Source organism: Taudactylus pleione, unplaced genomic scaffold (genome assembly GCF_031769625.1).
Source record: "Taudactylus pleione unplaced genomic scaffold, aTauple2 ptg000040l, whole genome shotgun sequence".
Lineage (NCBI taxonomy): Eukaryota > Metazoa > Chordata > Amphibia > Anura > Myobatrachidae > Taudactylus > Taudactylus pleione.
The window spans coordinates 24,559,668-24,583,471 of NW_028284442.1; the positions used below are offsets into that span (position 1 = coordinate 24,559,668).

General features: G+C 43.3%; 1 protein-coding gene across 1 annotated transcript in view; it reads left to right on the forward strand.

The window, feature by feature from the left end:
• LOC148538441 (apoptosis-inducing factor 3-like) overlaps positions 1-23,804 on the forward strand; it is a 155,487-nt gene that overhangs the window by 66,151 nt on the left and 65,532 nt on the right. Inside the window, exon 9 of the mRNA XM_088454862.1 lies at positions 12,822-12,913. Coding sequence (XP_088310988.1) covers positions 12,822-12,913 — 92 coding nt within the window. The remainder of the gene's footprint in view (positions 1-12,821; positions 12,914-23,804) is intronic.

Consider the following 23,804-nt stretch of genomic DNA (forward strand, 5'->3'; position numbering starts at 1 on the left):
ATTGTTTAATATGTTGCAGGGTCCACTTATCCCAAAGGTCAGATCAATACGTGAATAGGAGCTATGAACGTGAGAATAGAAGGTATAATCTCTCTCATCTGGATGTTTGGCCCTCCATACATCATATAAATCATATTCACATAAAATACAAAGGGAGGGAATACAAAAACATGTTGAAAACTATCTTGAGCAGAAATATCTGAAAAAAAATATAGATTAGTGTACCATAAGAAAGGGAAAAAATTTAACATCACCAAGGAATCATGACTTATATTCCCATCAACAAAGGGTAGAAAAAAAATTAAATTAAAAGGAAGGGAATGTGAACAAAATAGGGGTAAAAGTAGTACCTAAGAGGAACTATAGAGGGCCACCTCCGAAGTCGGCACATTGGGGTATGTGACCTCCGTCACTCCAAATATAACTTTTTAAACAATACATCTGGAACCACGAAAAAGGAACTCACCTGTTATGTTATACAGACACATTATGTCAATATAATATAAGGGACTGGCTATATGGTCCGCACTGAAAATAGTAGGGAGAAAAAATCTGAGTCCCAACCAGTAGAAGATGAAAGACGAAACAATAGGATACACCAATCGATTAGCCTTTGGGACATTTACCATCTGGCACAATGATTGCAAATATATTGAAACAGTATAGTATAGAACAGGGAATAATACATAAAGAATAAGTAGCATTTTCCCTAACGACTTAGCAGAAAAGGAGCTCACGAAACGGTAGTTTGGGACCATGGAAATAGACAATACAAGTAATCAACATCAAAGATGAGCTCATAACACTGTAGAGACGAGTAAATTCAAACAATAATGGTAACAGAAAGAGACACAGATATTTGATATACATTAAGAGCACAAAGAAACTGCAAAAATGTAAGATAAGGATATCAGCTTGAAGTGCCTGCTTGCGACCAGTCCTGGTTAATTCGCAGGCTGCCTGGAACCTTCAGTGAAATTTCCTCCAAGTTCCAAGAAACAAAAAGCTGAATGCCATCAGCTGGAGTTGATGTGACGTTTGTGGAACCATTTGTTCTGATTAGTAGTTTACTGGGGAACCCCCAACGATAAGGGATATCCGCATTCAGGAGGGCCCTAGTAACTGGGAAGAAAGATCTCCGGAGGACCAGGGTAGTAATATTTGGGGATCACGAAGAATCGGAGACGATGACTCGGACGGCCTGGCTGCACGAAGTATCGCTTCTTTTATGTGGAAATAGTGAAGACACATTAAAGTGTCTCTAGGGGCTCCGGTTGGGGAATTACGTGCTTGGGTAATCAGTGAATGCGGTCCAGGAGGAAATCAGTAACCGGGGTGGTCGGAAGCAGCTTCATGAATAGATCTGTTGCATATTCTTTCAAGTCCGCGTTGGAAACTGACTCTGGGATACCATGGATTTTAATATTATTGTATCTCAACCTATCTTCAAGGTCACCAACTTTACTCCTAAGGGAGGTTACTTCAACTTGAAGTTTCTTATGCAGGGTGATTAAGTCTTTATGTGACTTAACCACCTCCTAAAATTTGTTTTCGAGGTGATCAGAGCGGTTCCCCAAATTGTCAACCAATTGTTGACACGTCTGTAAGGCAGCTTTGAAGTCAGATATCTGCTTTAAAATAGGCTAATAGTAACTTCATGGTGAGGGGGGCATCATCTGCCATGTTGCTCTGCTGCGACAAGAGTGGAGGTGAGTAGTCGAAAGGTGCACTAAGTGCAGATAGTTATTTAGTACTCTTGTCTTGCGCTGAACCAGTTTTGGAGCCTTGTGACTATGGAGAAGGCTTAAATAAGCTTACAGGTGGAACAGCTGGTGGAGGTTTCTGAAGTTTAGGTGCCATGAGTACGTCAGACAACAAGGAGAAAGGAACTGGCGAAAGCTGACAGCAAACATATCAAAATTAGTGCAGAATGCGGTGCAATTTGTACATTATTATTATCATTTATTATCATTTATTTATATGGCGCCACAAGTGTTCCGCAGCGCCTTACAAAGTACAAAAACAAATTGTATACAAGTGACTTACAGAACAATACAATACAGGACATGGATAATATATATTGCTACATTAGCGACCATATCACCCAGATAAGCAACAGAGCATAAGCAACCAAGTGTTAGGTGCCCTAGTGGTGAGTAAGAAGTAAATGACACTATAGTAAGGAGACGCACAAGAGGGTAAATGGCCCTGCTCATGAGAGCTTACATTCTAAAAAGGTGGGGGAAGACAAACTGGGTTGACACAGATGGGGACGAAGGAGCATGTAGCAAGGAGTTAGAATGATAGCTGGAAGGCTTTGATGAAGTAGTGGGTCTTGAGAGCCCGTTTCAAGGATTGGAAACAGGTGGAGAGTCTGATGCGGAGTGGGAGAGAGTTCCAGAGGTGGGGAGCAGTGCGGGCAAAATCTTGGAGGCGGGAGTGGGAGGAAGTAATCAGCTGGCATGAAAGGCGGCGTGCATTAGTTGAGCGAAGAGGGCGGAGAGGAGCGTGAAGGGAGATGAGATCAGAGATGTATATGGGAGAAGATTGGGTGAGGGCTTTGTGAGCGAGCGTGAGAACCTTAAATTGGGTTCTAAAAGGGAAGGGAAGCCAGTGGAGAGCTTGTAGGAGAGGGGAGGCAGATGTAGAGCGCTTGGAGAGGAAGATAAGCCGTGCAGCAGCATTAAGGATAAACTGGAGAGGAGAGAGATGGGATTTGGGGAGGCCAGATAGGAGGAGGTTACAATAGTCCAATCTGGAGATGACCAGTGAGTGTATGAGGGTTTTAGTAGCATCCTGGGTGAGATAGGGTCTGATCTTAGAAATATTTTTGAGATGGAAACGACAGGACTGTGAAAGGTTCTGGATATGTGGTTTGAAGGAGAGGGATGAGTCCAGGATAACTCCAAGACAGCGCACCTTGGGACTAGATGAGATAGTTATTCCATCAATTGATAAAGAAATAGTGGGAAGTGAGGTGATGTGGGAGGGTGGGAAGATGATCAACTCTGTCTTAGACATATTAAGTTTAAGAAATCGCTGGGACATCCAGGAAGAGACAGCAGAGAGACAGTTGGAGATACGAGTCAGAAGAGAGGGGGAGAGATCAGGGGAGGAAAGGTAGATTTGAGTATCATCAGCATAGAGATGATAATGGAGGTCAAAAGAGCTGATGAGTTCACCTAGAGAGGAAGTATAGAGGGAGAATAGGAGAGGACCAAGAACAGAACCTTGGGGAACACCTACTGTAAGAGGCTGTGGGAGGGAAGAGGAGTCGTGAGAGGAAACTGAGAAAGATCGGTCAGAGAGGTAGGATGACAGCCAGGAGAGGGCAGTTTCACGTAGACCAAGGGAGTGAAGGATATTCAGCAGGAGAGGGTGGTCCACAGTGTCAAAAGCAGCAGAGAGATCAAGGAGAATGAGAAGAGAGTAGTGGCCTTGGGATTTGGCAGCAAGGAGGTCATTGCTGACTTTTGTGAGGGTAGTTTCAGTGGAGTGCAGAGAACGGAAGCCAGACTGAAAATGGTCAAGGAGGGAGTGGGAGGAAAGAAAAGTGGTAAGGCGGTTGTAGACAATCCGCTCAAGGAGTTTGGAGGCAAAGGGGAGGAGAGAGATGGGTCGGTAGTTAGAAAGAAGGTTAGGATCAAGGGTAGGTTTTTTAAGAATGGGGGAGACAAGGGCATGTTTGAATGCAGAAGGAACAGTGCCTGATGAGAGGGAGAGGTTAATGAGGTGGGCAAGATGGGAGCAGGCAGAGAGAGAGAGGAAGCGGAGGAGGCGGGAGGGGATGGGATCAAGGTGGAAGGGGGGGGAGGACCGGATGAGGGCCATGACTTCCTCTCCAGATACAGGGGAGAAGGATGTTAGAGTTGGTAAAGTTGATGGGGAGGAGTGACTAGGGAAAGGAGGAGGTGGAGAGCTGGGGGACTGGTTGGATATGATGTCCTGACGTATGGAATCAATTTTAGATGTAAAGTAGGTAGCAAAGTCAAGGGCAGTGAGCAAGGAGGGGAGATGAGGAGGGGGTGGGCGAAGGAGGGAGTTGAAAGTAGTGAAGAGACGCTGGGGATTAGAGGACTGAGAGATGAGGTTCTTAAAGTATGACTGTTTAGAGAGGGAGAGCGCAGCACTATAGGATGAGAGCATAAATTTGAAATGGAGAAAATCTGCCTTAGAGCGTGATCTTCTCCACTGTCGCTCGGCAGTTCGAGAACACTTTTGCAGGTATCTGGTGCATTTGGAATGCCAGGGTTGAGGAGTAGATCTGCGAGTGTGAATAGTGATCGCTGGGGCAACAGAGTCCAGAGCAGAAGTAAGGGAGGCATTGTATAGGGAAGTGGCTTGTTCAGGGCAGGAGAGAGAGAGGATAGGGGAGAGAAGTGAGTCAAGCAGGGAAGAAAAGGAACCTGTGTCGATAGCGTCAATGTTACGCTTAGTAATGGAGGCTTTTGGAGGTAGAGGAGGGGAAGGAGAGAGGGACAGGTTAAAAGAGAGAAGGTGATGGTCAGAAAGAGGGAATGGGGAATTGAGGTGGTCAGAAATATCACAACTGTGTGTGAAGACCAGATCAAGCACATGGCCACTCACATGGGAGGGTGAGGAGGTCCATTGGGAGAGACCAAGTGACGATGTGAGGGAGAGGAGTTTGGAGGCAGAGGATTCTGTGGGGATATCAATTGGAATATTGAAGTCACCTAGGATAATGGAGGGAAGGTCTGAGGAGAGAAAGTGAGGGAGCCAGGAAGCAAAGTTGTCAAGGAACTTGGAGGGAGGGCCAGGGGGACGGTAAATGACAGCTACTTGGAGGTGTACTGGGTGGAAGAGGCGTATAGCATGGACTTCAAATGAAGAGAATGTGAGGGATGGTTGAGAGGGAATGGGTTGGTATGAGTAACCAGGGGATAGAAGGACCCCAACACCACCACCATGGCGACCCCCAGGTCGTGGGGTGTGGGAAAAGGTGAGGCCCCCAGAGGAGAGAGCTGCAGGAGAAGCGGTGTCAGGGGGTGAAATCCAGGTTTCAGTAATAGCTAGGAGATTCAGGGAGTTGGAGATGAAAAGGTCATGGGTCGGGACCAGTTTATTACAGACTGACCTGGCATTCCAGAGGGCACAGGATAGAGGGACAGAGTTTGTTGGAGAGATTTGAATGAGATTATCAGGGTTGCTGTAGCGTGGGGGCGAGATTAATTTAGGGGACCGAGCTGAATAGAGTGTAGCGATGGTGCGGACTCCAGTGCTAGAAGGGGAGCCAGTAGAAGGTGGGCAGGAAGGGAAATTAATGATGTGTGGATGGATGTGGGGTAAAGTGACATGGAGAGGGGAGTGGGAGGAGGGATTAGCAGTGAGGTTGTAGGACCTCTGTGGAGTATAAGAGAATGAAAGTAGAGTAATGGGAGAAGATGGGGAGGAGGGTAAACAGAGGAGAGGAGATAAGGGGAAGAGGAAATGGAAGAGACAAGGGGGAAAGGATAAAGGTGGAAGCAAGGGGCAGAACAAAAGATTAGGTAGACACTGAGTGAAGGTGGGATTTGAAGAAAACATGGTAATAGTAAGGATGATGTAAATAGGGGAAGAAAAGTTAAAAGTAGGAATGAAGATAGAATGTAGGAGAGAGCAGATTTCCAGAAAAGCAAGTAATAGTACAGTGTGGGAAAAGAGTCTGTACTGCAAAAGTTTATTATTGAGTATAAAACAGTGGAGATTTGGTGGGAGCAGAAATTAAATAGTAAAATATACAGTGGTAGGAGCTAGATGATATAAGACTTAGAAAAAGAGCTAAGGTAAAAGTACATTATTATAGAGGTAAACTGACATAACACAGATAAGTATGCATTAGGATTATATGTAAAACACAGAGCCAGCAGCAATAGTAGCAAGGGAGGCAATGGGTTTATGTAGCCACCAGACAGGGAGTTCAATAATGAAAGTCCTGGTTATGTATCCACAGGAGCTAGTAGTATGGAGACTGTGAACTCACAATTGTTCATTCCACTTTGTCCAATTAATGGTGAGGTTGTTGTTTGTTTGTAGTTTGGTGGGTTTCCTTCTGTTTCACTGCTGTTTAACGCTGATATAACGCCAATTAATCGATTTAAAAAGAAGTTGACACTTTTAAAATAGGACACTTCTAAAGATAGGGCACCCAGCCAAGGCTTAGTCCAGCCTTCTAATGAACCTTACATAGGAGACCTAGCATGTGAAACCACTAATTTCTAACTACCCCCAAAACACTCCCACTATTATTGCAAGCAATAAATTACCTTAAACAAACAAACAGAACATACCATTAAGCTAGCATCTGGGTCTATATACCTTGCATTGAACTAAGAAAACACAAACATAAAACTATATTCTAAACCAACAACTACAGATACTATGCAGTGATATACTACTTAATTTAACATTACATCTAAGTTAATTGTTCAAAGCAGTAGTCCTTTACAAGTATCATGCAGCAAGAATATGCTGGGAGCAGTAGTCCTTTACCTAGTACAGCTCGGGCAGGGACAAACAATTATAATGCAGCAAGAATATGCTGCTGGGAGCAGTAGTCCTTTACAAGTATCATGCAGCAAGAATATGCTGGGAGCAGTAGTCCTTTACCTAGTACAGCTCGGGCAGGGACAAACAATCATCAATTGTTATATCATGAAGGAACAATGGAGATTAGCAGCATATCTAGAATAACTCCTCTTCTAATTAACCTGACCAAAGGCAGAACATACAGCCATGGCCAAAGGTTTTGAGAATGACACAAGTATTGGTTTTCGCAAAGTTTGCTGCTTCAGGGTTTTTAGACCTTTTGGTCAGATGTTACTATGGTATACTGAGGTAAAATTACAAACATTTCATAAGATTCAAAGGCTTTTATTTACATTAAGTTTATGCAAAGAGTCAATATTTGCAGTGCTGACCCTTCGTTTTCAAGACCTCTGCAATTCACCCTGGCATGTTGTCAATCAAATTCTGGGCCACATACTGACTGATGGCCGCCCATTCTTGCCTAATCAATGCTTGGAGTTTGTCAGAATTTGTGGGTTTTGGCAGCCACCAGTCATTATGTGGCCCAGAATTTGATTGACAGCATGCAAGGGAGAATTGCAGAATTAAAGGGTCAACACTGCAAAAATTTACTCATTGCATAAATTTAATGTAATTGCCAATAAAAGCCTTTGACACTTATGAAATGCTTGTAATTTTACCTCAGTATACCATAGTAACATCTGACAAAAAGGTCTAAAAACACTGAAGCAGCAAACTTTGTGAAAACCAATTTCATTCTCAAAACTATTGGCCATGGCTGTATATAGAATGTAGAATGGGAGGCCGTAGGATTGATATGGGCGGACGTGCTCGCACTGAAAGCACCATACTACACTATGCCCTGGTCCGGTCACCTTGAAAAATGAAGTTTGGTGCCCCTTTGTAAGTGCCCCACTAATGTTGAGGGGCAGGTCCAATGCACCCTGAAAATAAAGACTGCCAGGCAAGGAATAATACCCCCACTGAGGATCTGGATAGTGAAGAGGGTGATTACCTGGCGGAAAAGGGATCCAGAGCCCCTGTTGTCAACCTTCCTTGTGAGAGAGGAGCAGGGTGAATGCAGGCAAGATGGGGATCGCCTGTGTGATGGGCCGGTAGTGTTGCACAGCAGAGCCACGCTGAGTAGCTTCCCCTGGGCCCGCGCTCACCAGTAGGTAGGAGGGGTTGAATTAGGTGAAGCACTCGGCAGGTGGAGGACAACGGAGGTCCAGGGCGCCACGGGTCTGGTTTGTGCTCGTGACCTCTGCTCTCCCAGAAGTCCGCGGCGGCATCCTGATGTATGAGAGGTCCCGGCTTGGAGGGAAGGGTAGGGTGCAACCTGCGGGAGCAAGAAAACTTGCTCCCCGGCTCCATGATTCGTGCCCCCTGTTGGCAGCAATATGGCAGGATTAAGGAGGACCACAGGGGGTCTCGGTGGATGTAAAAGGGTCGGTTATTTAGAAGGCCAGACTGGAGCTGCACAGAGGTAAGTCTGCTGCCTAGGCTTGCCAAGCCACGGCCCCAACTGTATGGTTTTAAATCGGTCTTTGATCTGATAACAAGAGCTCCTTGTTACTCTTATCCACCATACGCAGGTTTTCCTAACAATGTGCTACTGATTATTTACCGTACAGACTATAATCAGCATGTGGGTGATAATAACTGATCACTGCTTATGTGTCATAGAGAAATGCCAGTTTAGCCGTTTAGCAGTAACCTTTTTAATTAAGGATTTGTTTCACTAAATTGTATTTTTTTTTTTTGTTTAAAATACAACTACAGGTTGAGTCTCACATATCCAAATATTCCGAAATACAGAATATTCCAAAATACGGAATGTTATTAGCCTGACTGAGAGAGTGATACCTTTCTTTTTGATGATTCAAAGTACACAAACTTTATTTAAGGCACAAAATTATTAAAAATATTGTATAAAATTACAATCAGGCTGTGTGTATAAGGTGTATATGAAACATAAATGAATTTCATGTTTGTACACAAATTTAGCTTGAGCCACAAAATTATTGAAAATATAGTATAAAATTACCTGTAGGCTGTGTGTATAAGGTGTACTGTATATGAAACATAAATGTAATCTGTATTTAGATTTGGGTCCCTTTCCCAATATACTGTATCTCATTATGCTATGCAAATATTACAAAATACAGAATATTCCGATATCCAAATTACCCCTGGTTCCAAACATTTGGTTATGGGAGACTCAATCTGTATTATGAAATTGCAACACTAATATTATATGTATTACAGTTAAATACTATTTGTTTAAAGTGTAGCCATTTATCTGCAAGTTTTATAACATTTTATGTCAGCTATTCTATGAGTTTATATAGAATAATAATATTTTCCTTCCTGTGATTTAAAAAAATTGCCAAATGGAAAACAAAATGATTTTGAAGTGATAGTTGTGTTTTTCTCTCCCTCTCTTCTTTCCCTTTCTCTATTTTCTCTCTTTTCGGCCTATTTATGAAGCCAAGAAAAGCCCAAGGACTATATTTTTGCTTATCAGCAGGTTGGAGCTGAAAATTTAAAGCGGCACTAGTGCTTTACATTGAATGTTAGTGCTGCTTAAAATTTTCATCTCCAACTCGACAAGAAGTAGTGGCTTACATAAGCTGCCCCTTTGTAAATATAGCCCCTAGTGTTTCTTTCAATTAAAAGGTTCCTCTTGTAAAATTTGAAGAAGCCTATGTATTAAACAGGGACAACCTAGGGCAAGAATTGGTCCCGCTTTGCGCATGCGTACATGCAGAAAACGGCGCCTGACCTCGCACATCATGGGGGCGTGGTCACACATCACATGGGTGTGGCCAATGTCACAGGGCAAGACCTTACAACACTCCCCCATCTCTGCATGCCAGCCGAACATAGCGCATACAGGTGGAGCTGCTCAGCCAAGCCTTCAGGCGGCTGGACCCGCCCATCAGGCCATCAGCCCTTTTGACATTTGCCAGATGGCCAGTATGCCCCTGTGTAAGACTGATTGATTGCGATGGTACCAGTATCGGCATAATCCTCTTATAGCTATCGCTTTCTCAAGATGGAGATAGTGTTGGAAATTATGTGCGTGCAGGTGTTGAAATTGCAGAGTTATATAGGCACTCACAGCTGAATGTGGACGCCTGTAATTTGCCCGACGTCGGGAGACCGGCGCCCGGCATCCCGATCGAGCGGATGCCGGGTGCCGCAGCGGACAGCCGCCGGGGGGGGGAGGATAGGTTTAGGGCCACCGGGGGGAACTTAGGGTTAGGCACCCACCCGGGAGGTTAGGGTTAGGCTAGGGGGAGGGAGGGTTAGGGTTAGGCACCCCCGGGGGGAGGTTAGGGTTAGGCACCCCCCCGGGGGACTTATTTTTAGGCAGCGGGGAAGGGGGGGTTAGGTTTAGGCACTTAGAGGGGGGTTTAGGGTGTGGCACAGGGGGGGAGGTTAGGGTTAGGCACCCCTAAGGAGGGTTAGGGTTAGGGGGGTTAGGTTAGTATATACTTACCTTTAGGACGATCGGGATTTCCTCCGTTGTTGGGCAGCCGCTGTCGGGAATTGAACCGCCGGCGTAATACATATCACACCCTGATGCAGGATGCTAGCTTTATCGCCGGTATTAACCAGCTTCTCTCTAGGAGCTAAGCAAGAAACTACTGTTTCCCATTAAGTCACTCTAATGCTGCATACACACGGTCAGATTTCTTATCAGATATGAACGATAACGATTGTAAAAATCGTTCAATCGTTCATATCTTTGACATGTAGGGCATGCATCGTCGAACGATGCGCGTTCCCGCATATCAGATAACGATCTCTGACATCGTCTGTGTTTTTAGTTAGATTTTGACGATTTAGTTCATTTTAATACTGTCAGAAATTGTTCAAAAGTTCATCGTTGATGAAATCATTCAAATCATTGTAAAAATCGTTCATCGTTCATCAAATCTGACCGTGTGTATGCACTATTACACAGCAAAGAAGCAAGATGGCTGTAGTCACATGTGCAGTAGCACATCAGGTTGTAGGTTGGACCTCCCTGCATTCAGACTCTGGGTCCTAGTGCCCAGTATGTATGCATCGTGAGTAGATAGTGCAGGAGCGCATCTAACAGATAGAAAGGGATTTTTACTGGAAAAAAAATGCTTTATTATTTAAATATAGCATATTTCCCATTTTGGTTCTTCTGAAATAACTGGACATGTGTACTAAGTGGTGGCTTTTCATTGTGGGATTTAAAAGGGTACTGATATTAAAAGGAAAACACTCCCAGTTTTGTGTTAGTAATATTTTATATCGTGCAGCCAGAAACACTGTCTTGCAGTAAATATACCCCAATGTTTTTATTGGTTTTCAAAATAGAAAATAGCAGAAAATCAGATACAGTTTGCATTAGAATAAAGGATTTTTTGGTGAGGGGAAGACAGAAGGAAGGGGAGACACTGATATCAGAATAATATTAAACGTGATGTAGTTGAGACACTAGTCAGAATCCCGGCGCCAGCATCCTGACCGCCGGCATCTCGACGGTAAGTATTGGGTTTAGGGGGAGGGTTAGGGATAGGGGTCAGCCACTAGGGGGAGGGTTAGGGATAGGGGTCAGACGCTAGGGGGAGGGTTAGGCTGCGAGGGGCATCCCATACTCTACCCTATTAAACAGCCAGGTTGCACAACTGGGCAGCGGAGGGGTTGGCGCCGACATAGGTAGGCGGAGCGGGGGGCATGACGGTTTGATCGCGTCATCATGGCCCCGTCCTTCTGCTATAAAGTGCCAAGATTACCAGCTTTGTAAAGCGAAGGGTGGCGCTACAATGACGCGATTCAGCGCGAATCATGTGACCTGCTGCCCAGATCACCCATTTCACTTGGGAAGTGGGCAGCGCCTAGCGAATGTGGGCAGCTCCAGGAAACTTATATACTTTTCAGGCCATGACAGCCAGGATCGCCACCCGAGATTTGATACCCTCCCGACCATTCCGGGAATGTAGGCAAGTCTGATTAATAGATTTAAATAAACCATTATCTTATATGAGAAATGTATTATCCAGAGATTGTGATAGTGAGAGAAAGACACTTTGCCTTATAGAAATAGAGCAAACCTCTTTATCAGCTAGTATGGAAGCCTAGTCAGCAATTATGTGGCTAAAATCAGCATGCTCCATAATTGCAACAGCATACGCAGATCATCCGATGGCGAACACTGCAAATGTGTATGAACCGCAGTGCGCAGGTCAGTACTGCGATCACATACGCAGATACAGAGCCATCGCAGAGTGAGTGACAGGACGACAGTGTTTGGGGGCGGTGATGGGGGAGTGGTCAGAGAAACATAAGCGTGCCTGTCCATTTGAACGTTGTTTCCTGGGCGTGAATAAATTAGCCACTGTGACGGCATTGAGTACTCACTGCGTGCGACGAGACTTGTAATTTCTGAGATGGGTAATTACATACTTGGTGTAATTCTGTGTGAGGGTCCGATGTTACCAATGTATACGCAGGATTGCGAGGTCTTACGGATGTGAGAAAGTGGTAGTGGGCATCTCTATGCTGGCCGAGCAGTTGCAAACAATAGCATATTTCACAGCAGAACTGTGTGCGTAATCGCCGCCGCAATAGCGATCCGTATTAATCAGGCCCTGTGTTACTATTTTTTTTGTTGTTGTAATATACATTTCACATGTAACATCACTGCCCCCTTCTGGACATAACTGCATAGTATGATTTTTAAAACAGAAACATTCGCAATTGCAGCAGCATTATAAGTGCAGTGATTTTTTGTGCTGGTACTCGGGCAGTGCTGCCACTTTTTTGTCTAATTTTGAATTCTTGTAACTAGTGACAAAAAAGGAAGAAATCAGTGAAATCATTGTAGAATTGAATTAACTAAGCATATGCACTATGATCCAGAGAGTGGAAGCTGCTATAAATCTTGTATCAACTTGTAGTAGCTTTATGAGAGTAACGGCACCTTATTCTGTAGAAAAAACAGCAACACTGTATAAGTGTATGATAGATGCAATTCTCAAAGCAGAACAAGTGTTTAATAATATGCCAAACAACACGCCAGGTTTGCTGTCTAGCTGTTGGATCCTATTCACTAATCAAATGAGCTGACATACTCTTTCTTCACTCATCATCATTGAGATTCACTGACTAACTAATTTGTTCTAAAAGAAATATAGATGACAATATTAATGCAATGACTGTATTTGGATTGGTATTTGAAGTGTCCTGCATGTGATTTTTTTTAGCTCACATTTGTACTATTCCATTTTATTAATGAATTTGATCACTTTTAGGCTGTTTCTATCAACACAGATGAAGCAAAGGTCAAGTTTAGAGACGGATCATCCCTTCAATACAGCCAACTTCTAATTGCTACTGGCAGCAGGTAAATATTTGATTCCAAATGGTACCGCCTAATACATTCCTAATATTCCATGTGTCTATCTGTTCCATTAGATTATAGCACAGCTTAATATTAGGATGGCACCTGGCCGACTACGCTTCCAAAAAGAACATATACGTGTTTTTTCTGTATCTCTAAATGATTGGTGATTATCACATTTTTCAAGCTGCAACTTCCTTTGTGGAGCGCAGGGGATTTACTATCTGTTTTGATTAAACTACGCGTCCAAGTTTATCGTCTCTGGCCCTGATTCAGAGATTTCCGCAGTTCCAATATTTATGCACATCGAGCGATTGTGAGCTATTGCGCATCCGTGTAAGCCGTACTGCGCAGCGATTGGTTTGCAATCGCACTTGAACAGGGGAATAATTTGAAAAGTGAGTGACAGGTAGTCAGCGTTTGGGGAGTCGACGGGGGGGTGGTGGCTAGGCAAATGCAGGCTTGTAGGGACCGTTTAACCTATGTTTCAGGGGTGTGCATAAATTAGCCATTGCTATCTCCTCAGCATGAGAGCTCTCAGCGTGTCAGGAGAGACGCAGTGTTTGAGACAGGTCTGACTTCACTCAGAAGCTGCATGGATGCCCGATCTGCGTCGATGTTCCCAATGTTTATGCTGTTGCACGTCTTCGGATGGATATGAGAAAGCAGCAGTGGGAGTTCCTAGACTCTGGAAGCTTTGGAAGTCATTTGTATATTTTTGCTATTGCGATCCGTGAATGATCGCAATTGCGATCACATTAGCGCAAATCTCTGAATCAGGCCCTCTGATCCTTGATTCTGTTTATTGAAATTTTGGTCCGTATCAAATTTGAGGAGAAATGTCGGAATCGGCGATAATTTATTCCACATGACGTCATTTTCGCCTATTTCATTTATCCCCGTATTCAAGTACACTGACTTTTCGCCAGTGCGAGAAGTCAATGTAAAAAAACGGGGATAAATATTCGCCAGCTAAAGTGCAGAATTGGGGTTTAGGGGTGCAGGCTTAAAAAAATTAGCCTGCACCCTTGGGACTGCCCCCTTATAACGATCTGTGTAAAAAAAAAAAAAAAATTGGGACACCCCCATAAATTGTTTCAGTTTTGGGGTAAAAAAAAAATAGGGAACACACTTCTCAATTAGCAGAACGGAGTCCAGAGGGGTTCCCTTATATGCGGCAGGTGTTTTCTTCATTGCGGGAGTAGCGGCAGGTGCATTTTTAAAAATCATTTATGGGACTTAAAAATATGCTTGCACCCATTTTGAAGTACCCCAAATTTGATGGCCATAGTTATTTTTCCCCAAAAAACCTTCTAAATTCTCTTCTGCATCACCTTAAATTAGCTACATTTATGCACCTGCCGCGGCTATTTGAAAACCCGACTTTCTTCTGCTGGCAAAAACGCGGGTACCCATAGTGATCCCCCAGGTCTGGACAACTTTAGATGGGTCCTACAATTATTTCCCGAAAATTCCCGTATTTTTTTGCCAATCCAAGTTTCGCCGGTTCCCGTTTTCGCCGACTTTGGAATTGAATATGGGGAATAGCGGGCACGCTCGCGATACTTTTCTGCCTGGAAAACAGGCGAAGGAGGCGAAAAGTAAAATTGAATACGGGCCTTTGTTTTAAAGTTGCAAATGCTACAAAACAGAATCAAATCCATTTAATAAACCAGGACTGTGGAGCGGGATGCACCAAAACTTCTGACTTCTATTTTACTGCTGTCCGATTTCTTTATATATGGGTCAAATGTATATTTCACATGCATTCTATCTAGACTACAATTTGAACCTTTGGGTTATTAAATCTGTGCAATAGATGATATCATTAAGGTTCAAATAGCAGAAGAATACATGTAAACTAAGGGCCTGATTCAGAGCCGGTCGCTATTTGCGGTCGTTCGTTCAACAAAAAGGGGTGGCTATTCAAATGAACCGTTCGCTCTTTGCGGTCTGTTGACGCCTCTATGTCTGAACGAGCGAACAAAACTTGCGGTTGTAATTTTGAAAAAGACGCCCCCTGGCCGCTCGCACCATACGTCATGTCCGCTATTTATTAGATTAATCGAGTACATCGAACAGCGTATGAACTGCTCGCTATTCTTGTGGCTGTTGTTTGCTATCACAAATTTGCGAGCAGTTCTGGCTATAAAATAACCCAGTGACGTGGTCAATGACGCTGCTGTATTAATTATGCACACCCATAAAACGCCCATTTTGACCTTTAAGCACGCCTGCGATCGGATCTCCACTCCCCGTTTTCAAGCACCTTCCCCTGTTACCACCCACATACGCCTCCTCCTGTCACTCATATTAGCAGGCATTCGCTATGTAGCGAACAAACGATTTTCGGCCGCACTGACTGGTTCGCGCATGCGTATTACGATCCGTACGCATGCGCAGTTGGGCAAACATCGCTCGGAGCGAGCGAGCGGCCGTTTACGAGCGGCTCTGAATCAGGCCCTAAGACAGCAGGAGGGGCTAATTATATCGCCGTGTAATGTGTGACGGTTGTATGTGGTAACTGGTAATTATCCCAGTGTAGTGGGTGGCGACAGCATAGGGTAATTATTGTAGTATAGTCCTGAGTGACGGCAGCAGCATGGGGTAATTATAATGGCATAATATATTAATTTGCCATACTCTTCTTTGGACAGCAATAGTACTTTAGAATGTTAGGAGATGATTAATTTTATTCATACAAAAATAGTAGAGTGACCACTTCTGCCAACAAGTAATTGATAACTTTCTTATTAGTTACTGTAGTGTATATGATAGTACAGTAATTACATGAGTGCAGTACAAGATTTCACTCATGTATTCTCAGATAACTACTGCACAATGCTGCTAAACTTCACCCTGCTGTACCAATATTAGTGTGGTACTCCTTGCCTATCCCTGGCCCTGGCGCATCTATAATAGGTGCAGAGTGTGCGGTGCCCACACCCTGCACCCATTTATTCAATACTTACCTCTCCAAAGTCCCGCGTCGGCGGTAGCAGCGCTGCACAAATCACCGGTAGATGATGTGGCGGCCATTTTCCCGGTGTTTTGCAAATGCGCAGTAGAGAAATCGCCGGGAAAATGGTTGCCACGCCATTTCCTCAGTGACCTGCGCATGCGCAGTAGACTCTGGAATAGCACTATAGTCTACTCTAGTGCCCGGTGTCTGCTGCGCTCAGTGTGCTGCCGGGTAAAGAGGAGGGGGGCCCCCTCCTCTCTTAATACGCCCCTGACTGTGCCACTACCAACATTACTAGTATCATATTATGTGCGACTTACATAGATCAGTCTGGAGAAGGATCACTTCAACTTCCTTATTGGTTTCTGCTCTTAGTGCTTATTTTTTGCAAGATAAGTAGTGCCTGGGAAATGGGGAATGATGAGCCATAGACGTCTGTACATGCATTCATGTGATCACTAAATGTTAGATACTATTATAAAGTTTTATTTTGAAGCTGCAGTCAGTACATTTCTACCACCTCTGATACTGATTCCACAGTCTTGCATTACACTACAATTGGTTGGGAAATACAAATATAGATTAGATACTTATATAAATGTTAGGTATGTGGTTCTCTGAGGACAGAGGGCCTGATTCAGACCGGCTTGCGAGCGCTGAGCGCTCGCAAGCTGGTCGATGTTGGGGCAGTGCGCATTCGCACGAGGGAGCCAGGTCCGTCGTGCGCATGCGCGAGACCCGCATAGCGGCAAGAAAGCCGTCGCTATGGGTCTCGCACCAAAGGGGGCGTGCTGTCGATGGTGCGTGACAGCACGCCCCCTTTGGTGGGCGTGCCGGGGGCGTGGCTGGCCAGATGGAGGCGTTCCCATGGGAACGCCTACCGTCTGGGGCCGGCCCCACTGACATCACAAGTGATGTCAGTGGGAGTGCTTTTGGCTCTGATAGAGCCAAAAGCACTCCTGGGCTTGCTGCAGATGAGACCCTATCACAAGGGTCTCGTCGCAAGCCCGATGGTCGCGATGGTCAAGACCATCGTGACCATCTTTTTGTCCGCTTGCTATAGCTGTGGGTGGCCACCCACAGCTATGTGAGCGGCCAGCGGGCCGCTCTAAAAATACAGAGGGCCGGCCCTGATTCAGAGCGAGCGCTCTGTCAGAGCGTCCGGCTCTGAATCAGGGCCAGAGTACATAGAAAATCAATACGCCCGGGGGCGTGGCCTGGTAGCTTACAGAGCCGGGTGTGTAGTGGAGTTGCTCCAGCTGAACCCAGGGGAAAAGCGGGATAATATATATATCCCCAACGCTTGGAAGGTTGGAAGTGCCCCTAGAGAAGCAGAAGATCTGACCCTACCTAGCGGAGAGGCACTCAGAGCCGGGCGGTGCGATATTCAGCCGCCACGGGTTGAGGCCTCCGCATCCAGTGAAACCGGGACCTCGATTTTGGCTAGCCGAACCCGCGTCTGAACAGCAAGGGTACGCTTCACAGCAATATTGCCAGCGCGACCAGCGGAGACTGCGGCAGAGAGCGCCGGTGTCATCCGCTCTGCTCACACACCCGCTCACCTCTATCTCCAGATCTCTGGTAGGTCTGGGGAGCGGCAGGCATCCTCTGGCATAAAGACCGAGTGCGGGTCCTTGGGGGGCGCGGCGGGTGACGTCATCGCGGGAGCTGAGACACGGGCTGCTCACCAGAAATTGGGTGTGAATATAAGGGGACAGAAATTTCATCAAATATTCCCCTATAGTTTACAGCAGTGGAAAGGAGCAGTATTAATATAAATCTTGTCTTCTGCTGGAATAACTCATCATTGTTGATACTCTGGCTCCATCTTGTGGCTGGCTGCTATTACTACACGGTGCATTGCTTCTATTATATATCTCATATATATATTTATTGAGCGCTGAGGATTCTACCCAATACTATATGATCTGATTACTTCGCTAGGTGACGGGTAATTTCCTCTCAGTAAATTTTCAGATGTAATAGTGTTATATGCACAGATTCCCCCCACTGCTCCGTGATGTATTACTGAATATCATCACCATATGATCGTCACACATAGTTGATGCCAACTTTCCTGTTGAGAAAGATAACGGAAATAGAGGATTAAAGCGGTGGCGATGGCTCCTAAACGTCAGAAAGATCCTATGAAGGTTCCGCCAGTGAGTTTCTTTAAAATGCCTTCCCCTGCACAAGGTTCTAAACATCATTCCAGCAACGGGGGTCCTAAAACTACCCCCACTACTGAACCAATCACAAAACCCCTTGCACAACCCTCTGGAAATGGGGACTCATTGGGTGATGATGCACCCTTGACAGTGGGATCCATGAAGCTCCTATTGGCGTCCTTTAAATCGGACATATCCTTGGAATTTAAATCTGCACTTCAGACCTGTCAGCAGTCAGTGGATAGCCTGGGAGAAAGGACGGATCACTTAGAAAATAAATTAGAAGAAGTGGTCAAGTCCCACAGTGACTTAATCACGCTACACGAACAACTTCAATCAGAAGTGACTACCCTGAGAAATAAAGTCGGAGACATGGAAGATAGATCCCGACGTAACAATATCAAAATCAGGGGCATTCCAGAGTCCGTAACCAACTCAGATCTCAAAGAATATGCCACTAATTTGTTTGCAAAACTTCTTCCTACAGTTACTATAACTGACTTTCTGATAGATGGGATTCACCGTCTACCTAAATCCAGAAATGCCCCAGAGGGCTCATCCAGAGATACAGTCATGAGACTCCATTACTTTCATATCAAAGAAGCCGTGTTACGAGCAGCAAGATCCTCCAACATCACAGGACCTGTGCTAGGCAACCTTCAAATCTATGGAGACCTATCAGCTACATTAGCTAAGCGCAGATCTTTCTACTCCGTTACAAAGGCTCTACGACAAGCTAATATACCTTATCGGTGGGGTTTCCCCACCAAATTGCTGATCGCTCGAAATGGGACAACCACAGTGGTATCATCACCGGAAGACGGTATCCAGCTGATGGTCGCTTGGAACCTAGAGAACATCTCGGCATCGTTGGTCAAAAGTCCAAGGGTCGAACTTGAATGGTCTTAAGTAATATTACAGTGTTCATTATTTTCCTCATAGCGCAGGTTTTGCTATAAGTTAATTAAAAAGGCTAATATGTTAAGTGCCTTTAGATTTATAATATATCTCCTTTCTCCAGTTAGTCGGCTCCGATAATATCTGATAATGTTAGATAAATTGATAACTATTTCAATGTGGTTTTTTTTTTAATCTTTATTGATAATAGCAGATTGATATTTACATTTAGATTGTTTAATATGGAGTGGTGGGGGAGGTCGCTACCCCCACTATATACCTAGTATGTACCGCCTCAGGAGGTGGTCCCAAAGAGCTCCCATAGGGTGCTTTATTTTACCTTCCCTAATTTGTTTTCCTTTCCTTTTTTTGTTTTATCTATACAGCTGTTTTCCCTCCTGTTTTGGCAGCGCAATTATTTCTTTACTTAATTTTACTCCTTGCTCTAAAGGTACTATATGTATAGATCAGTTGTTCTACGTGGTTAAATATAGCATAAGTTATAAATATTGTATAGTGACTCAATGGTTAATCTATTGTCTTTAAATGTTAAAGGGCTAAACTCGCCCAACAAAAGGCGATTGGCCCTTAATTTTTTCCATAAACATAAAGCCCATATAGTTGCGGTCCAAGAGACCCATTTTATTTGCTCAGCTCCCCCGAAATTCACGAATTCTTATTACCCAAAATCGTATTTGTCCAATGGTCCACAAAAAAAAGCTGGAGTGGCTATATTATTTGCCAGTTTCTGTCAATTTACACTAGAGGACCAAATTGTAGACCCTAATGGCTGATATCTTATCTTGATAGGGAAATTAGAAAATAGGATAGTCACAATAGCCACAGTATATGCCCCAAATGCTAAACAAACCGTATTTTGCAGAAAATTCTGTGCCATTCTCCACCAACATAGCAAGGGACAGGTTATATTAGTGGGAGATTTCAACATGGTGCTAGACCCTTCCTTAGATAAATCTTCATCCACTAATAAACTACAGCCACAGCAGGTACTGAATCACTCTAAAGTGTTTAATAGAATAATATCAGAGTATGATATCTACGATACATGGAGGGCAAAAAACCCTACGACCAGAGACTACACGTTCTACTCCCATGTGCATCGATCCTATTCAAGGATAGATTTAGCGTTATCAGGTAAATGGACATTGCGGCAATTCAGGAAAGCTATAATATTACAAGTAGCATGGTCAGACCACTCGGCCCTTGTCTTACATTGGGATGTTGAGTCACATAAGATTCCGCCTAGACCATGGCGTATGGGTGCCCACCTTCTGAATAATCCCACGGCTAGACAGACCATTATGGAATCTACTAAAATGTTCTTGGAAACAAATAAACCAGAAGACACCTCTTTAGATAATCATTGGTGCACCCTTAAGGCGGTGGTGAGAGGATCAGCCATCCAAGCAGCGGCGAGACTTAGGAAAACCACTATTAAGAGTAGAATATATTTAGAGTTAAAATTGGCTGACCTTGATGCCAGACATAAAAATTCACCTCTTAATGATAAAATTTATCGAGAACTTTTAAAAACGAGAAAAGAGTTGAATGTGCTGGCTTTGGAAGTAGTTCATAGAAACATTTTTAAATTAAAACAGAAATATTATATCCAGGGCGACATTGCGGGAAGAATGTTGGCAAGGAAATTATGGAGCAAAATAGCTAAGGAACAATATAAGATGATTTACAACTCCAAAGGAGCTAAAGTAACCGATCCTTATGAAATAGCAAACGCCTTTGCCGACTACTATTCTAAATTATATAATTTAAAAGATGATCCGCTAATATCCCAACCGACCACGACAGATATTGATAAATTCCTGAATACCCTACAACTCCCTTCCTTAGATGACACAGCCGTCGCTTCCCTGAATGAGCCATGGTCGATCAAAGAGGTAGACAAAGTGATTAAATCTCTACCCTTAGAAAAAGCTCCGGGAACAGATGGGTTTATCAATAAATTTTATAAAGAATTCAGAGAGTTGTTGAATCCCACATTGGCAAACCTTTTTAATAAAGTTTCAGAATGCGGCTCTCTACCCAAGGAAATGTTGGAAGCTAGATTAGTGGTATTTCCAAAACCAAACAAGAATCCCTCCCTTATTTCAAATTATCGCCCGATAGCATTATTAAATACGGATATCAAGATTTACGCAAAATTGATTGCAAATAGACTGAAATTACTTTTACCATCCCTGATTCACCAAGACCAAGTGGGGTTTGTCTTGGGCCGCCAAGCCCCAGACAGCACAAGACGTGTAATTGATCTGATCGAGGCCTTTTCCGGTTCGGGTGAGCCATTGCTGGTGCTTTCCCTGGATGCGGAGAAGGCATTTGATAGACTCCACTGGGGCTATTTAAGGGCGGTGTTACAGTGCTTTGGAATAGGTAATAGAGCTTTGTCCTCTATAATGGCCCTATATTCTAATCCCATAGCCAAAGTGTTTTCAAATGGTAAGCTTTCCACTGGGTTTGATATAACTAATGGCACACGCCAGGGCTGTCCATTATCCCCACTAATATTTGCGCTATTGAACCTTTGGCTGAATCTATCAGATCCACATCAGATATTCAAGGACCTATCATTGCAGGGGTACACAATAAAATATGTTTATTTGCAGATGATGTGCTATTGACCCTCACCCATCCCATTTCTAGTTTGTCAAAGCTCCATGACTTAATAGAGAATTATTCGCATGTATCATACTATAAATTGAACACATCCAAGACTGAAGCTTTCCCGATCAATATTGAACCAAATATGCTTGCCTCGTTCAAGGCATCGTACTCATATATTTGGAAAACTAGGAGCCTTAAATACTTAGGGATCCAAATTACACCACAAATTCCTAATATAATATCCAGGAATTACCTCCCTTTATTGAACACGCTATCTTTATTACTGAAAGATTGGATGCTGCAGGAGGTTTCTTGGCTGGGATGAATTGCTGTATTAAAAATGATGCTTCTTCCCAAGCTGATGTATCTTTTTAGAACAATTCCGGTGCTGGTTCCAAGATATATATTGGATGAATTTCATAAACTGTTTATTACATATGTCTGGAAAAGTAAGAAGCCTAGAATAGCTAGGAATATCTTATCCTTGCCAAAACGGAATGGGGGCTTGGCATTTCCAAATCTGCAAATATATCAATTAGCATGTTTAATGAGCCAAAATGGAGATTGGTTCGAATTAGACAAGCCAAAATCATGGGTTATATTAGAGAGGGACGCGATGTTCCCACTACCTTTGACTGATGTGCTATGGCTGCCTCAATCCAGTAATATCCACAATACAAAGTATCTAACAGCTACCATGTCTACTAGGAAGGCTTGGCTCGAGGTAGTCTCTAGACTGAATGACTTTTCTCTACCCACTACTAACCTCTCCCTTAGGGGAATCGCGACCCTTATTCCAAATTTATGTTTTGATAACTGGATAGACAGGGGGGCGCTCTCCCTGGGTGATATAACTAAAGAAGACATGTTGAACTCCTTTGCTCAGATTTGTGATAAGTTTTCTATTCCAATAAAGGATTTCTTTCAATTTCTACAATTACGCCACTGGTTATATAATGTAATAAACGCCCCTCACCATATTAGTAAAATACCACAATATTTACAAAAAAGGATGGATACAATTACATCTAAGGGTAGCATAACCTGGTTGTACTCTCTTATAATTGATTCCATAAAACCCTCTAAATTTTCCTCTTTGATTAAATGGAAATCAGATCTGTCATGCTCTTTGACTGAAGAAGATTGGCAGTTAGTTTTCCGTAACTGTTTTGCACTCTCAAAATGTGTTTCTCATGTAGAACAATACTATAAATTACTGCATAGATGGTACCTAACCCCAGAGAAACTTCATAAGATTTGTCCTACAGTTTCTAATCTTTGTTGGAGACATTGTGGGATGGTGGGTACACTACCACACGTGTTCTGGACATGTCCCATGATTCATTCACTATGGAGCCAAGTATTTAATCTCATAACCCGGGTTTTGAAGATCTCTATAGATCCGGATCCTTTAATAGCTATGTTCCATTTATATCGGTGCCCCATCTCCAGTAGTGATCGTTATGTTATGGGAAATATATTAATCTCTACAAAATTACTAATAGCTCAGCAGTGGAAATCTAATATTATTCCCAATATACAAGCTATTGAAAATAAAATCCAGGCCCATTACGAAATCGAAACGGCAGCGGCCAAATACTCGTCATCAATTTCTAATCCCTTGGTCCGTTGGTTTGTATGGACCGAATATAGGAATCATAAAGGTGGCCCGGATAACTGATGTGAATTAAACAATACAATAATATTTTCAAGATTTTATTTGACATAATTTACAATAAGGTTATATGGTAATATTGATTATCGAGCTGAGTATGGAAAAGCCAATATATAAGGAAGAGGTCACGACTAGTGAATGTATGTTCCTCATATCAGTGCTATATTTTCGGTATTTGAATTTAAGAAGTTATACGGAGTTAAAGATATAATTATACTGTATGTACCTTTCTAAGTGGAGTTCAGCTGTTTATGTAATTTTTTTTTTTTCTCCCCCCCCCCCCATTTTTTATTTTTTTTATTATTATTCTTCATTTTCTGTATGTTTCTATTATGTATATGTCCAATACTTCTCTTTTGAAAATCAATTAAAATTGAATATTGAAAAAAAAAAAAAAAAGAAGAAAATCAATACATCCAATATATGTTACATAAATAGACATAATAGTACATGATATAAAGTAGAAATGCACTGTTGGATTGAAACAGGGCTGGCTATCCACCAAAGGGGTAACCACAATGAAAATGAAGACTAAGGGGGAAATGTAATGAA